Source organism: Trachinotus anak, unplaced genomic scaffold (assembly GCF_046630095.1).
Source record: "Trachinotus anak isolate AG129_WGS33_773 ecotype Australia unplaced genomic scaffold, CSIRO_AGI_Tana_v1 ptg000012l, whole genome shotgun sequence".
Taxonomy (NCBI): domain Eukaryota; kingdom Metazoa; phylum Chordata; class Actinopteri; order Carangiformes; family Carangidae; genus Trachinotus; species Trachinotus anak.
Window position 1 is genome coordinate 11,077,038 of NW_027273863.1, and position 16,925 is coordinate 11,093,962.

The following is a 16,925-nucleotide window of genomic DNA, read 5'->3' on the forward strand; positions in this document are numbered from 1 at the left end:
TTCTCCTACCACTTGTGCTTTCTGTATACCCTGTTACCTTCAAGTTCCTATTAGGTACTGGATACATAAAGATGTAAAACCAACAACTGCTCCTATGATTACACAAAATTTACACACAATTTATTTTGACACAACTTTTTTTGTGTAGAAATATTCATTGTATCGACAGACTATAGTACACTACAAACTAGGTTTTGACACAGGGATCCCCTCCAAGAAAGGATCACAAGATTAGAAAATAATGCAGGACCTGCCTTAGCTCATATTGTACTTTAGTGATGCAACAAATTTGCAATTAATCAAATCACCAAATTCACTTAAAATGCAGTAAAGATGGGGCTTTTGAGGCCATTGGTGGTCTGTAGCCCTGGGGTAGCTGCCCTTTTTTGCCCAGTTGGTGCCATAACAAAATTTCCCCATCAGATGTCTTCTGATAAAAGCACATATGAGATCATAAAATTTAACATTTCTGCTACAGGCAGTTGTACCAAACCTGATAGTATAAAATACCCTAAATTAAATCAACTGCAACAAACTTTAATTTAAAAAAAAATTACGACTGCAGGACGCAATTAAAATAAAAGATAAAAGAATAAGTTCAGTCCACAGGAACAACAGAAAGCAGTAACACAATAGAAGACATTGGCCTCAACCTCCCAACTAATCGGCCCTTTTTTTTTTATTTATTTATTTATTTTTTATACCAAATCTAAGGAGAGGAGTGGGCAATTTGCTGTCTATAACAGCATTGGCCAAAAGAGACAGGTTACTGAGGAAATGATCGTGCTGGATCAGCTGTGGCATTGCGCGTCTCCCAACCGTGAAGCGGTGCGGGCGGACCGCCGCTATAATTAAAGCGCTTATTGATTAGTCTTTACGCGCTCCTGCGTCCGCTCGCCCTCACAGACATTCAAATCACCTCAGGGCTACGGGAGCAAATGTCTATGCTAATGTCTATGGTAATACAGCCCCCGTTTCAAGTCGATTATTGACGCTCTCCCTAAATGGACGGTTGATCCACAATTGAAGCTTTGTGTGGAGGGGTCAATAGCAAAGAGATTGATGCCGGGGCAGGAGGTCAGTTTCATTTCAACTCCACCGGTTTCAGGAAATGAATTGGGAATGACTTGGTTAATTGGAATATTAATTGAAAAGCAAATGACATTTCTCAACTCCAAGTGGGATTTCTGGTCATCTCCTGGTATTGAACAGAAATATACATGATCCATCTATAGAGGCCCCGGGGAGCAGGTCAGAGACCCTCATTTGTTCAGGATCAACCTCTCACTCATTTCATTTAGGGATTTATATATTTTTTTCATAAGTTTGCACAAGCACAGTGTGTGTGTGTAGTGTGTGTGTGTGTGTGTGTGTGTGTGTGAAAAGACCACAGAGACAGAAAAGTCAAATGAATAAAAGCAGAACATAATACAAGTCCTGGGATAGACTGAAAGAAGCTGGAACAGAGAATAACAATGGTTGATGGTTGATGGACCTCTGGTGGGTGCTTGTGCTGGGGGCAAAGCAGAACATCATGCAATCAGTCTGAGAAAGGTCGGGGTATTGATCGGTGTGCATGGCTCCACTCTTACATATCAAAAACATCTCTGCTCTTCCCGACACTTCTCCAGTTCTAAAAATGACCTGAAGTGCACTGCTCTTTACAACAGTCCATCCCAAGACAGCCGTTCGGCCTGTCACGCTGAGGCACCAGCGTCTTTCAGGCTCAAAGCCAGACACATAGCTCCTTGTTACAGCATACCTGGCCTTTATAAAAGTTTTCTGGCTGTTTTTCTTACTGGAGATGAACTTATCAGAATGTGCACACAAACGGAAAGGAGAGGGAGCGTGTTAATCACACTGTCTGATCATTATAAGTCTACAGAAAAAAAGAAGACAGAATCACGTATCTTTATCTTCTGAAATGAATCAATAAAATTTCCCAGTGTTGGATAAAGGATAAAATTAAACCTTGATCTGTCTGGAGCTGATTCTTTATTAAACAGAGACAGCAGACACAGCCAAATATATCCATCTGATGAGACATTCCTTTAATTACTGGTCTCATTTGAGATGTGCCACTCACTTTGTGTCTGTGCCTGGGTGTGTGATTGTGTTTGCTTTGAGCTGCGCACCCACCGCCGATGTGTGTAATGTATCAGGAAACACTCTTCTCTGCGACGGTCTGTCCCAAAAAGTCTGTCCCCTTTTTCATTGTGATAGAGCACACAGAGGGCACAGCTGTGATGTAGGCTGTGTGAATCATGCATGAGTGGATGAGTGGGTGTGAATGCATACATTGTGGTCAGAAAGTTGTGGTTTGAGGCAGAGGAGTTTGGTTTTCCTTCTTCATTTTCACACCTTTGCTCCGTGCATGGTGATGAGTTTTGCTTGTGTAAAACCCTAGTTTCAATGAATGCAGCCTCAAAGTTTGTGTATGTGCCCATATGTAAATATGTTCTTAAGGACGCCCTCATGTCCGTGTATAGGGGCACAACAATGTGCTTCTCATTCCCATCTGCGGTCGATATCGGATGAGGATATGAGAGTCAGTATTGATTGTAATTTCCTGCGACGCTGTGTTCCACTCTCTTGCTTTATCAGGAGACTAATTCCTATCAGCTACGCTGTCGGCCAACCAACAGCCTTGGCTGCCGCCCAGCACAACAACTACTGAATAAGAGAGGAACGAATAATCCAGCGAGGCATTTCTGCTCTGACAAACAGGTTGCCACAGGGATGATAATGATGAGACGGGGATATTGGGTGTGGAGAAATGTGTACGTTTGTGTGCATACGCGTGCCGAGTACATCAGTTCAGGCAGGTCATTATGTGTGTGTTTGCTTGCATGTGCGCCTGCATGCCTTTGTGGGTTCGTGTATGTTCTCCAGTTTGTGCATTGTGCTTGGTGAAGACAAACACCAGCCAGGTTTTCAATGGTTTTAATGACTGGACATCTGGGACGGCAGACATTTGTGTGCCTTGGGATTTGCTGTTGTTGACTGAGGGAGTCAAGGGCGTGAAGACAATGTTTGTCTTCCATCCTGACAGCAGGTGGATGGCCAATCAGGTGCTTTTTTTTTGCTGTCATTGTAGAGCTGGTATAATGATGAGATGGCTGAGACCTACCAAAGGGTCCAGACACTTACTGATGGTTTCACTTCTCTATCGTTCTCTCTGATTCACACCTGCTGTGTTTCAGTTTTTCTTCACTGGATCCTTGTGTTGCTGTTTATCTTTCTACCTCTTTGTCTGTCCATTGCCCTCACCCCTCCATATGTCCTTTTCACTCTCTCATTTTCGGTTTCTCATTTAATCCTCTTTTTTTCTTTTTCTCTCATTTTAAGCTTTAAATTGAGTCCATTATACTGTCACTCTGCCTGTCTTTACAGTTGGTTAAATACTGTGTTAAAACTTGAGGATTAACATATGCCTCCTTCTGAATACACTATTCATGGCTCCTCTTTCCTAAATGTGCACCCTTAAACTATTATATAAATGTAATTTTCAAGGCTATATCCTCCCTCGTCCAACATACATGTTTTATTCCTCTCTTCTGGGAAATTCTAATGTGGTATAAAACTAAAACTGTCTTGTCGCTATCAAAAACCACCATCCTTTCATCAAAGGTCATGCGCATGCCCACAGGTGCTTTATCATATTCTGGCTGATTAGACTTCTGCTAAAGTTGTGTTCACACAGTGGAATGAAAAACATCTCATATTTCAACTTCACACATTATTCCAAGATGGTTTGCCCCAGTGTTATTACAAAAGTTGTATTACCCTATATATTACTCTTTTATCGTGTTACACATCTTTACCAGTTTGTTACCAGGTGACTTATAGCTTCTAGAAAATTAGCTGAATTGATAGATTTAGCGTTAATAATGGATTTTATTTTGATGTAACTGTCAGTGATGGTACATTTGCTGCTATTCTACCAAAAACGTTGTTGAGACTTCTGTAGTTCTTTTGATAAAGTGACATTTGACATATCATCAGTGCCAACGTCTTTGACTCAGAATTAGAAGTCGGAGGCTGATATGAGAGTTTTTTTTGTCTCAAAGTTCAAAGTTTAACAACACTGAAAGGATCATGATGGTGGCCAGAGGGATTCTGCCACTCTGGTTCAGAGTTGGTTGCTCGAATGCAGGGTTAGCACCTTTTATATTCCTCTGACATGTTCCAGGACTCCAGTTAGAGGCCGAGGTCACAGGGTCATAGTTGGAACCCGACCAGCCTGATGCCGATATTATATGATTTGATTGTAAATGAACAACTGATGCCAAGATATACAGAGCAAGACATTTTGCATTTGAAAAACTTGTCCATGTTCTCTGGTGGACAAACTGTTACTGTGAAACTGCTCTAAGTTACCTCAAACTTATCTTTGGCATTTCTGTCCTGCCATTTTGTGATATTGATTTGCTAACATATATGATATTGCAACATATCTAAGTTAAATCAAATGAACAATAAACACATTATACTTTTTATGAATTGCTAAAACACTAAATTCCATTCTCTGAACCAAATGCTCAGTGGCCTGAACCTATTTATTACAGTAATTGAAGGGCTGGTTGGAAAGTGCATGTGGCTGGTGAGATAACCAACAACATGTTGGCTAGCTGGCAACAAGCTATTACTAACCACCCACAGTAGCCCACTAACTAGCTTGGCTAAAGGGAAAATAGGTTTTGAGGACTATTATGGATAGAGGTGGACAGCCCACCTCAGCTAATATGATAACTTCCTCCCTGTTAGACTGATCATCCATAAGAGTCATTACTGGCAAGAGGGTTTAGAGTTGTCAAACACATCAGTCTTCACCAAAGTTGAGCTCTGCTTCTGTGAGCAAATCCACTAATTACAGCAATTTCAGTGAAACAAATTTATTTTGGCTCAAAATGTCACAGTTTTACAGACTGATATGAACAAAAACAACAAACCTAACAGTGACGGAGATGTCAGTCAAAAAGTCTTCATATACAAATGAAATCTTGAGAAAGTGCCAAAAATAATTTCAACCTCCTGGGTGGGCGTACCATGGGCGTACAGTACCGTTCAGCAACGCTTGACTGAGAACGTAACTGTCATTGATGTGAATGTGGTTGATATCAAAGTGATTTTTTTTTTTTAAACATGGCACAAACGTTTTTGGTAAGTGTAGATCATTTATGTATAATTCTTAACTAATGAACCGCACGAAATTTCCCCAGAGCTAATCTAATATTCAATAAAATTGTTTTCTCCTTTCAGCTACTAAACTTTGAATACTATCAGTGACTTTTAAAGTAGAGGCAACTTGTGGCTTTCAGAGTGAGTGTAGAGGAAACTCAAGTCTGTGTGTATGTGTATACGTGTGAAGATTTGTACTTTTGAGTGATGCTACGGTTGTGTTGCATGTTAGGCAGGCCTGTGGTTGAATACTATATTTCTCATCTCTGGTTGGTGAAAGGTGAACTCATAGTTTCCTCTCCCCACTGTGTGGCCACAGTGACTATCCTCCATGGTGACGGGTTCGAAGTGAGGTGTGAGAGAGAGGCGGAAGGGCTTGTGTTTTATAAGAGCGAGCATTAAAACTTGAATGATCAGAAAGACAGAGAGAACTTTGCCACATTGGTAAAGCCAACGAACATAAACCACCTGCTGTGTGAGCGAGACGGATTCTGACAACTACTCAGCGAAGTGACGAGACTTTCTGTGAGTGATTGAGATTGTAAACATTTGTGCTGAGAGATACTGCGCTCAGCCACTGAAGGACAAAGCCGCAGTGTAAATTTTGAGGATGAGATTCAGCCTGGTCACTCTTCTCTGCTTCATCACATGGATGAGCTCAGTCCATGCAAGTGAGTACTGAAAAAAACTACATAATTGTGATTGAGCGTATGGTCTGAAAGTTTGTCAGTGTAAAATGAAGGGTGCTTAATCTTTCCTTCTCTGTGTGTCTTGTTTAGCCCTTCGACCTGTAGGAAACTGCCCTTGTCCCGTGTGGTCCAAAACCAGACCCCCTATTCGGCGAATTGTGGATTACACCGTTCAGGCTGAAGGCGTCTGTCCCATCAGAGCTGTGGTGTAAGTGGCCCTGCAATTTCACACTGTATCAACGACCAACTATCTGTATTCACAAATAAATAAGGGAAGGGTTTAAAAAAACACATATCCTAACTTACCTTTATTGGTATCTACCTGTGTGGACAGTATTTGTCCAGGTTTTCACATACAGTCAATTATAAAAAAATCAACAGCAACATCTCTTTCTAGAAAGTGTCCCCGTCATTCTGGATAACCCGAAAAGCTGTCAACTGTTTTCATTGGACGTCCTTTCTACTCAGAAATAGTTCCTTTGAAAACAGTGAGAACTGTGCATTATTTAGAATAATCTGTCTGTAGAAATTTTTAAATACCAATTTTCAGTGTACAGAGCCTGGATATTTCAAAACCTGAACCAACGATCTATAAATCACTAGAGGGAAGTGAGGAAACACATTTTTGTTTAAATTCGACTGAACCACCCCTTTCAGTAATTATCAATCAGTGGTTAATTAAAAATAACATTAAAACTGCATTATGATGAAATTAACAGCTCATAATCAATTACAGGTTTCGGACGGTGACTGGAAAAAGGGTTTGCTCCGACCCTAACATCGACTGGGTAAAAACAGCCATGCTGAAGGTGGACCAGGGCAAAAAAGCCTCGCGAGAGATGGAGGAGAGTGAACAGGGATCGGCAAGTGGCATCACACCAGCAGCATCCACAACATCAAAAAACACACCAGGGAAGAGACACGGAAGGGAATGAAACGATGAAGGAAAGCAACCTGGAGAAGGATGAAGGGGCAGAGAAAACGTACCTGAGGAACTGCAAGACAAATCAAATTTACGACTGTCACCAAACGTTACTCTTCCAACTTGGGCTTGTCTTATGTACGCTATATCACAAAAACAGTAAACAAACCTGAGGCAAAAACAACTTTTATATATCATTATGGATTGTATATTAACACATAATGTACAGTAACACTGTGTATTTTTTTTTGAATACACAGTATGTATATTTAAATGTATTTTGCACCTTGTTGTATAAATGTGTGTGTGTGTGTGTGTGTGTGTGTGTCAGTGTCAAAGTATATACTTGAACCTTTCCCACTCTCAGCTGCCAATAAAGTCTTTCTGAGCAAACAATGTGCTGTTGATATTAAACAAATGGAGCATATTCTGAATCAGAACTGGCCTGCATATGAAATCTGGTTCTCAATGCACAGGAAGGAAACCAACACAGTCATACAGCTAAACCAAGATAAGAGATTATGACAGAGATGAACATCATAGATAGGCCTACAGCTGTTACTATATATGTTAAAACATAGAGGTTCAGTAAAATGTAGCCTACTCTGTTTTGGTCTGGTTGGTAGTGTCACTGTGCAAAGGCTGCATGATAGAGCAAAGAAGGATGTTCCTTATCCGTTTACTGACCTGATAGATGCACAAGTCCTAGATCTGAGCAGGTCAGCACTGTTCATTCAATGTTGATCAGCTGTCATTAGAGAATGCAGCATACTGTTAGAGTTACTTCTTCTTACTGTGCATTATGAAATTGGGAGTCAGTATGTTGCCTGCATATCACATCATCTTTTCATTTACTGTGATGCACACAAAATGCCAAAGAAACCTTCCTGAATGTGACAGGGTGACTGGAAACTTACAGATAAAAATCAAAACTCAACTTTTCCTTTTGTCATCAGTCATTTGCTAAACACATTCTGTTTAAATGTAGATAACACAGACTTTGGTGGTTGTATATCTCAAAATCTACATGTAGCTATTTTAGGAAAATGGTCACAGTTCAGTTCTTCATACGATTTTCAGACAAAAGATCTACAATATATGTGGAGTTTAATAGTGTATGTATGCAGCAAATGATATGTGTGATATTTGTGTTATGATGCCTTTCTGTTTCAGGTGTGATGTGTTTGGTTTTATTTGAAACGGAATGGCTGCCTTACCACCATAACCACCACATCCTGAAGACCCCTATAGCATCTCCGTGTGCGAGTGAATGTTTGTGGCTGTGTAATTCAGCAGAAATGTGTTAGCGTCCTTCTTTTCTCAGAAAATTAAACACCATCTGACACAATATTTCAGCAGTCTTGTGTTAATAAACATGTGACAGACCTGTCAAATGCATCTGTAGGTAAAAACCAACAAAGCCATGTTGATTTAGAATATAAGAATAAAAACTGCACTAATTAATATTTTCATATGAAAAAAAAAAAAGAACTGCTGTGTGTGATGTGAGAGGTGGCACCTGTAATGATGAATCTATCATCACTCAACTCTGCAGTTACTGTTTTAATTCACTCTCACCTCTACCCTGTCTCCACCTGCATCGGACAGATGTTCTCTGCACAAAAGCTGTGCTAAACCTTTTTCAACCTGCCCAGCACCAAACAGCAGACACCAGCTTGTGAGCACAGTGGAGCATTTAGTCACTCAAGAGCCACATATTCCCTTGGTGGAGTTGGTAAGAGCCCAAAACATGACTATTGCACTTGTGTTCATCAAGTGATCAGAAAACATGGCCCCACATGAATGCTAATTTTGCTCCATGTGCTTTTGTAATAAGCCGCTAAAATTCGTTTGGACTCAAAAGTGCAAAACACAGGCACAGGAGGCAGGCACGGGTTCAAATGCTTTATTGTGAGCAGCAAGCAGACAGGAAACGAAGGCTGCGGTGCCAGCGCTGTCAGGGCGGAGTGAGCTGGCGTTTCGAGGCGGGGAAACCGAGCCGGTGAGTGCAGGTGTTTCTGGTAGGTGGACCAGGCTGGATGTGGCGACACAACAGAAAGCGGGAAGCGAGTAGCAGGCAGCGACCTGGAGCAGCGGGAAATGAAGGTGAATCACAGTGTAAACAGCAATGAAAACCGTGGAAGCTGGTCGAAGCGCAGACCAGAGTGAGCAGCCGACGACCTGGGGAGGACTGGAGGTGAGAGCTGGGTCTGAGCAGCGGTCAGGAGCGGAGCCTCGGTGAGCCGATGAGCGGCAGGTGTGTGGATCGTCTTGGAGGGAACTGGGAAGTAGGTCGGCCACGCCCATCCTGACACACACACACACACACACACACACACACACACACACACACACACACACACACACACACAAACCCTTTTGGGTGTTTAGACAATAAAGTCTTTGCTAACCTGTTTGACATGTAGACTAGGAGGTAATGAGCAAGCATTTCTGCGTCAATTCTTCTGATACATAAAAGCAAAAGATGATTGGAAAAATGTCAGTTAAAAGAGCCTTTAAAGGATCTCAAAGGAAAATGGTACAGAGTTGAAATTAATCAGGGGAGACGCTGTGATACATTATGAAGGCATCCCGAACAAATAGACCCAGGCCAGAGCCCCACTCAGACCTGTCTGTAGGCTTGGACAGCCTATAGGAAGTGCCACATATGGAGTTGGGGTCAATGGTGCACTCAAACAGAGGTGCATACCGTAATATCTGCAACGTCTTTTGCATATGAGACTGACTATGAACGATTCCCCGGACATTACTTGTGAGTGTGTGTGTCTGTAATGTACACAGTGCACTGGAGAGGCGTTCTGTGGTTAACACGTTGGGAGAAAAATGCAGTCTCACAACACTTCCCTTGACTCCACACATCAGCCTGAACGTACTGTAAGTCCCCGGGGCATGGGAATACACACACGCACACACGCACAGACTGCCTGTCTTTACAGTTGGTTAAATACTGTGTTATAACTTGAGGATTAACATATGCCTCCTTCTGAATACACTATTCATGGTCCCTTTTTCCTAAATGTGCACCCTTAAACTATTATATAAATGTAATTTTCAAGGCTATATCCTCCCTCGTCCATCATACATGTTTTATTCCTCTTTTCTGGGAAATTCTAATGTGGTATAAAACTAAAACTGTCTTGTCGCTATCAAAAACCACCATCCTTTCATCAAAGGTCATGCACATGCCCACAGGTGCTTTATCATATTCTGGCTGATTAGACTTCTGCTAAAGTTGTGTTCACACAGTGGAATGAAAAACATCTCATATTTCAACTTCACACATTATTCCAAGATGGTTTGCCCCAGTGTTATTACAAAAGTTGTATTACCCTATATATTACTCTTTTATCGTGTTACACATCTTTACCAGTTTGTTACCAGGTGACTTATAGCTTCTAGAAAATTAGCTGAATTGATAGATTTAGCGTTAATAATGGATTTTATTTTGATGTAACTGTCAGTGATGGTACATTTGCTGCTATTCTACCAAAAACGTTGTTGAGACTTCTGTAGTTCTTTTGATAAAGTGACATTTGACATATCATCAGTGCCAACGTCTTTGACTCAGAATTAGAAGTCGGAGGCTGATATGAGAGTTTTTTTCGTCTCAAAGTTCAAAGTTTAACAACACTGAAAGGATCATGATGGTGGCCAGAGGGATTCTGCCACTCTGGTTCAGAGTTGGTTGCTCGAATGCAGGGTTAGCACCTTTTATATTCCTCTGACATGTTCCAGGACTCCAGTTAGAGGCCGAGGTCACAGGGTCATAGTTGGAACCCGACCAGCCTGATGCCGATATTATATGATTTGATTGTAAATGAACAACTGATGCCAAGATATACAGAGCAAGACATTTTGCATTTGAAAAACTTGTCCATGTTCTCTGGTGGACAAACTGTTACTGTGAAACTGCTCTAAGTTACCTCAAACTTATCTTTGGCATTTCTGTCCTGCCATTTTGTGATATTGATTTGCTAACATATATGATATTGCAACATATCTAAGTTAAATCAAATGAACAATAAACACACTATACTTTTTATGAATTGCTAAAACACTAAATTCCATTCTCTGAACCAAATGCTCAGTGGCCTGAACCTATTTATTACAGTAATTGAAGGGCTGGTTGGGAAGTGCATGTGGCTGGTGAGATAACCAACAACATGTTGGCTAGCTGGCAACAAGCTATTACTAACCACCCACAGTAGCCCACTAGCTAGCTTGGCTAAAGGGAAAATAGGTTTTGAGGACTATTATGGATAGAGGTGGACAGCCCACCTCAGCTAATATGATAACTTCCTCCCTGTTAGACTGATCATCCATAAGAGTCATAACTGGCAAGAGGGTTTAGAGTTGTCAAACACGTCAGTCTTCACCAAAGTTGAGCTCTGCTTCTGTGAGCAAATCCACTAATTACAGCAATTTCAGTGAAACAAATTTATTTTGGCTCAAAATGTCATAGTTTTACAGACTGATATGAACAAAAACAACAAACCTAACAGTGACAGAGATGTCAGTCAAAAAGTCTTTATACACAAATGAAATCTTGAGAAAGTGCCAAAAATAATTTCAACCTCCTGGGTGGGCGTACCATGGGCGTACAGTACCGTTCAGCAACGCTTGACTGAGAACGTAACTGTCATTGATGTGAATGTGGTTGATATCAAAGTGAAAGTTATATATTTAACATTAGTACAAACATTTTTGGTAAGTGTAGATCATTTATGTATAATTCTTAACTAATGAACCGCATGAAATTTCCCCAGAGCTAATCTAATATTCAATAAAATTGTTTTCTCCTTTCAGCTACTAAACTTTGAATACTATCAGTGACTTTTAAAGTAGAGGCAACTTGTGGCTTTCAGAGTGAGTGTAGAGGAAACTCAAGAGTATGTCTGTGTGTATGTGTACACATATGTATGAAGATTTGTATTTTTGAGTGATGCTACGGTTGTACGTGTTGCACTGTGGGAAGGCCTGTGGTTGAATAATATATTTCTCTTCTCTGGTTGTAGAAAGGTGAACTCATAGTTTCCTCTCCCCACTGTGTGGCCACAGTGACTATCCTCCATGGTGACGGGTTCGAAGTGAGGTGTGAGAGAGAGAGGCGGAGGGGCTTGTGTTTTATAAGAGCGAGCATTAAAACTTGAATGATCAGAAAGACAGAGAGAACTTTGCCACATTGGTAAAGCCAACGAACATAAACCACCTGCTGTGTGAGCGAGACGGATTCTGACAACTACTCAGCGAAGTGACGAGACTTTCTGTGAGTGATTGAGATTGTAAACATTTGTGCTGAGAGATACTGCGCTCAGCCACTGAAGGACAAAGCCACAGTGTAAATTTTGAGGATGAGATTCAGCCTGGTCACTCTTCTCTGCTTCATCACATGGATGAGCTCAGTCCATGCAAGTGAGTACTGAAAAAAACGATATAATTGTGATTGAGCGTATGGTCTGAAAGTTTGTCAGTGTAAAATGAAGGGTGCTTAATCTTTCCTTCTCTATGTGTGTCTTGTTTAGCCCTTGGACCTGTAGGAAACTGCCCTTGTCCCGTGTGGTCCAAAACCAGACCCCCTATTGAGCGAATAGCCGATTACACCGTTCAGGCTGAAGGCGTCTGTCGCATCAGAGCTGTGGTGTAAGTGGCCCTGCAATTTCACACTGTATCAACGACCAACTATCTGTATTCACAAATAAATAAGGGAAGGGTTTAAAAAAACACATATCCTAACTTACCTTTATTGGTATCTACCTGTGTGGACAGTATTTGTCCAGGTTTTCACATTCAGTCAATTATAAAAAAAAAAATCAACAGCAACATCTCTTTCTAGAAAGTGTCCCCGTCATTCTGGATAACCCGAAAAGCTGTCAACTGTTTTCATTGGACGTCCTTTCTACTCAGAAATAGTTCCTTTGAAAACAGTGAGAACTGTGCATTATTTGGAATAATCTGTCTGTAGAAATTTTTAAATACCAGTTTTCAGTGTATAGAGCCTGGATATTTCAAAACCTGAACCAACGATCTATAAACCACTAGAGGGAAGTGAGGAAACACATTTTTGTTTAATTTCAACTGAACCACCCCTTTCAATAATTATCAATCAGTGGTTAATTAAAAATAACATTAAAACTGCATTATGATGAAATTAACAGCTCATAATCAATTACAGGTTTTGGATGAAGACTGGAAAAAGGGTTTGCTCCAACCCTAACATCGACTGGGTAAAAACAGCCATGCTGAAGGTGGACCAGAAAAAAGCCCTGCCAAAGATGGAGGAGAATAAACAGGTATCAACAAGTTGCATCACACCAGCAGCATCCACAACATCAAAAAACACACCAGGGAAGGTGGACCAGGACACAAAAGCCTCACTAGTGAGGGAGGAGAATGAACAGGAATCAACAAGTGACATCACACCATTAGCATCGACAACATCAAAAAACACACCAGGGAAGGTGGACCAGGACACAAAAGCCTCACTAGTGAGGGAGGAGAATGAACAGGAATCAACAAGTGACATCACACCATTAGCATCGACAACATCAAAAAACACACCAGGGAAGGTGGACCAGGACACAAAAGCCTCGCTAGTGAGGGAGGAGAATGAACAGGAATCAACAAGTGACATCACACCATTAGCATCGACAACATCAAAAAACACACCAGAGAAGGTGGACCAGGACACAAAAGCCTCGCTAGTGAGGGAGGAGAATGAACAGGAATCAACAAGTGGCATCACACCATTAGCATCGACAACATCAAAAAACACACCAGAGAAGGTGGACCAGGACACAAAAGCCTCGCTAGTGAGGGAGGAGAATGAACAGGAATCAACAAGTGACATCACACCATTAGCATCGACAACATCAAAAAACACACCAGAGAAGGTGGACCAGGACACAAAAGCCTCGCTAGTGAGGGAGGAGAATGAACAGGAATCAACAAGTGGCATCACACCATTAGCATCGACAACATCAAAAAACACACCAGAGAAGGTGGACCAGGACACAAAAGCCTCGCTAGTGAGGGAGGAGAATGAACAGGAATCAACAAGTGGCATCACACCAGCGGCATCCACAACATCAAAAAAAGCACCAGTAAAGAGACGCAGGAAAGCAAAGAAACGACAGAGGAAAACGACCTGGAGAAGGATGAAGGGGCAGAGAAAACGTACCTGAGGAACTGCAAGACAAGTCAAATTTACCACTGTCAGCACACGTTACTCTTTCCACTTGGGCTTGTCTTATGTACGCTATATCACAAAAACAGTAAACAAACCTGAGGCAAAAACAACTTTTATATATCATTATGGATTGTATATTAACACATAATGTATAATAATACAGTGTTTTTTTTTTTTTTTATTAAATACACAGTATATATATTCAAATGTATGTTGCACCTTGTTTTATAAATGTATGTTTGTGTCAAAGTATATAACTGATCCTTTCCCACTCTCAGCTGCCAATAAAGTCTTTCTGAGCAAACAATGTGCTGTTGATATTAAACAAATGGAGCATATTCTGAATCAGAACTGGCCTGCATATGAAATCTGGTTCTCAATGCACAGGAAGGAAACCAACACAGTCATACAGCTAAACCAAGATAAGAGATTATGACAGAGATGAACATCATAGATAGGCCTACAGCTGTTACTATATATGTTAAAACATAGAGGTTCAGTAAAATGTAGCCTACTCTGTTTTGGTCTGGTTGGTAGCTTCACTGTGCAAAGGCTGCATGATAGAGCAAAGAAGGATGTTCCTTATCTGTTTACTGACCTGATAGATGCACAAGTCCTAGATCTGAGCAGGTCAGCACTGTTCATTCAATGTTGATCAGCTGTCATTAGAGAATGCAGCATACTGTTAGAGTTACTTCTTCTTACTGTGCATCATGAAATTGGGAGTCAGTATGTTGCCTGCATATCACATCATCTTTTCATTTACTGTGATGCACACAAAATGCCAAAGAAACCTTCCTGAATGTGACAGGGTGACTGGAAACTTACAGATAAAAATCAAAACTCAACCTTTCCTTTTGTCATCAGTCATTTGCTGAACACATTCTGTTTAAATGTAGATAACACAGACTTTGGTGGTTGTATATCTCAAAATCTACATGTAGCTATTTTAGGAAAATGGTCACAGTTCAGTTCTTCATACGATTTTCAGACAAAAGATCTACTATATATGTGGAGTTTAATAGTGTATGTATGCAGCAAATGATATGTGTGATATTTGTGTTATGATGCCTTTCTGTTTCAGGCGTGATGTGTTTGGTTTTATTTGAAACGGAATGGCTGCTTTACCACCATAACCACCACATCCTGAAGACCCCTATAGCATCTCCGTGTGCGAGTGAATGTTTGTGGCTGTGTAATTCAGCAGAAAAGTATTTGTAGAACTTCATCCTCTTTTCTCAGAAAATTAAACACCATCTGACACAATATTTCAGCAGTCTTGTGTCAATAAACAGAACAGCCAAAGGCACGTTGATTTACAGTATAAAAATATAGGCTGCATTAATTCATATTTTTATACAAAAAAAAAAGAACTGCTGTGTGTGATGTGAGAGGTGGCACCTGTAATGATGAATCTATCATCACTCAACTCTGCAGTTTACGTTACTGTTTTAATTCACTCTCACCTCTACCCTGTCTCCACCTGCATCAGACAAATGTTCTCTGCACAAAAGCTGTGCTAAACCTTTTTCAACCTGCCCAGCACCAAACAGCAGACACCAGCTTGCGAGCACAGTGGAGCATTTAGTCACTCAAGAGCCACATATTCCCTTGGTGGAGTTGGTAAGAGCCCAAAACAGAGCCATAAAAAATTTAGACCTGTATGTTGGCTTAGCCTATAGGAAGTGCCATATATGGAGTTGGGGTCAATGGTGCACTCAAACAGGGGTGCATACCGTAATATCTGCAACATCTTTTGCATATGAGACTGACTATGAATCATTCCCTGGACATTACTTGTGAGTGTGTGTCTGTAATGTACACAGTGCACTGGAGAGGCGTTCTGTGGTTAACCCATCAGAGGAAAAAGGCGGTCTCACAACGCCTCTCTTGACTCCACACAACTTCTGCCTGAACGTACTGTAAGTCACCGGGGCATGGGAATACCCACACACACACACACACACACACACACACACACACACACACACACACACACACAATGTGCATACTCACACCCCACATCCCCAGTTTTATGAATAATAATTCTGGCAGTTGATTGCAGAAAAGTACTTGAAGATCCTAAAATGCTTTGCAAAAAGAGAATAGATCATACAATGACTATAACTTTAGGTTCATAACCTATATTGTATATAGTGCACTTTGATTTCGTGATAAAACACTGACGAATATGCCAGTGGGACATAAATGCAGAAACATAGCACTGTCAAGAACAGAACAAAAGTCTGCTCTAGTCTGGTGGTTTTATACTCATTTATACCCGGGTTTATGTCACACTTTCAGTATCTTCACACTATTTACTCTAAATCCACGTTTATATTCACACTTTTTTTTCACTTTAATCACCTTTGATTAAATATAAGTCATACATGCACAGCTCAGTCATACGAGAAGCAACAGTGGTGGGCCACTAGGCAAGGGGCGGGGAAAACCCATTACACTGTGGTTCGAGCAAACGTTGCATCAACCTCAAACACTCTCCACTCCCAGCCCCTCACACCTCCCCCAGCTGCAACAGTCTGAGCTGTACTTTCTCTCTCAGCCCACACATAGTAAGCGACACTTTTTTTTAACACCAACAAATTATGGAAACATGTGGACTGAAAAGCCCCTAAAACTTCCACCTGGTCAGCCTGAAACCCACCATGTCGCACAGTCATCAGGAGGGGTGGTGGAACATGGCGGCCATCATAATGGGTGACTGATTAAACTGACTCTGCTCTGAATGACTCACCCTTGGTCTTGACAACTAGTTGAGAACATACTGTTTATTAAAGAAAAGTTTTATGTTGGGGTTGACATTTTATTTTGTGGCTTAATGTATGTTGAATGGCATTTAAAGGTTGTGTGTGGTTGGAGAACAGCTCAGAGGATACAGAGCAATAAAGTTTTGGCCTCACGCCCA

The 16,925-nt window shown here is 41.1% G+C and overlaps 2 protein-coding genes across 4 annotated transcripts; both read left to right on the top strand.

Annotated features, from left to right (window-relative positions):
* Positions 1 to 5,057: 5,057 nt before the first annotated feature.
* Positions 5,058 to 7,188, top strand: LOC139628817 (lymphotactin-like). The gene is made up of 3 exons (XM_071490893.1): positions 5,058 to 5,852; positions 5,961 to 6,078; positions 6,607 to 7,188. Exons 1-3 carry the CDS (start codon positions 5,792 to 5,794, stop codon positions 6,803 to 6,805), a joined length of 378 nt encoding a protein of 125 aa, XP_071346994.1. The 5' UTR covers positions 5,058 to 5,791; the 3' UTR covers positions 6,806 to 7,188.
* Positions 7,189 to 8,812: 1,624 nt separating this feature from the next.
* On the top strand, positions 8,813 to 15,302 carry LOC139628816 (uncharacterized). Of its 3 annotated transcripts, XM_071490891.1 has the most exons (5): positions 8,813 to 9,080; positions 9,595 to 9,687; positions 11,829 to 12,225; positions 12,336 to 12,453; positions 12,986 to 15,302. In XM_071490891.1, the coding sequence occupies exons 3-5, from the start codon at positions 12,165 to 12,167 to the stop codon at positions 13,992 to 13,994; spliced, it is 1,188 nt and encodes a 395-aa protein (XP_071346992.1). In that variant the 5' UTR covers positions 8,813 to 9,080; positions 9,595 to 9,687; positions 11,829 to 12,164; the 3' UTR covers positions 13,995 to 15,302. The 3 variants fall into 3 exon arrangements, with proteins under 3 accessions (XP_071346992.1, XP_071346991.1, XP_071346993.1); XM_071490890.1 differs by lacking the exon at positions 9,595 to 9,687; XM_071490892.1 differs by lacking the exon at positions 9,595 to 9,687 and having other exon boundaries at positions 8,813 to 9,049.
* The last annotated feature ends 1,623 nt before the right edge of the window (positions 15,303 to 16,925 follow it).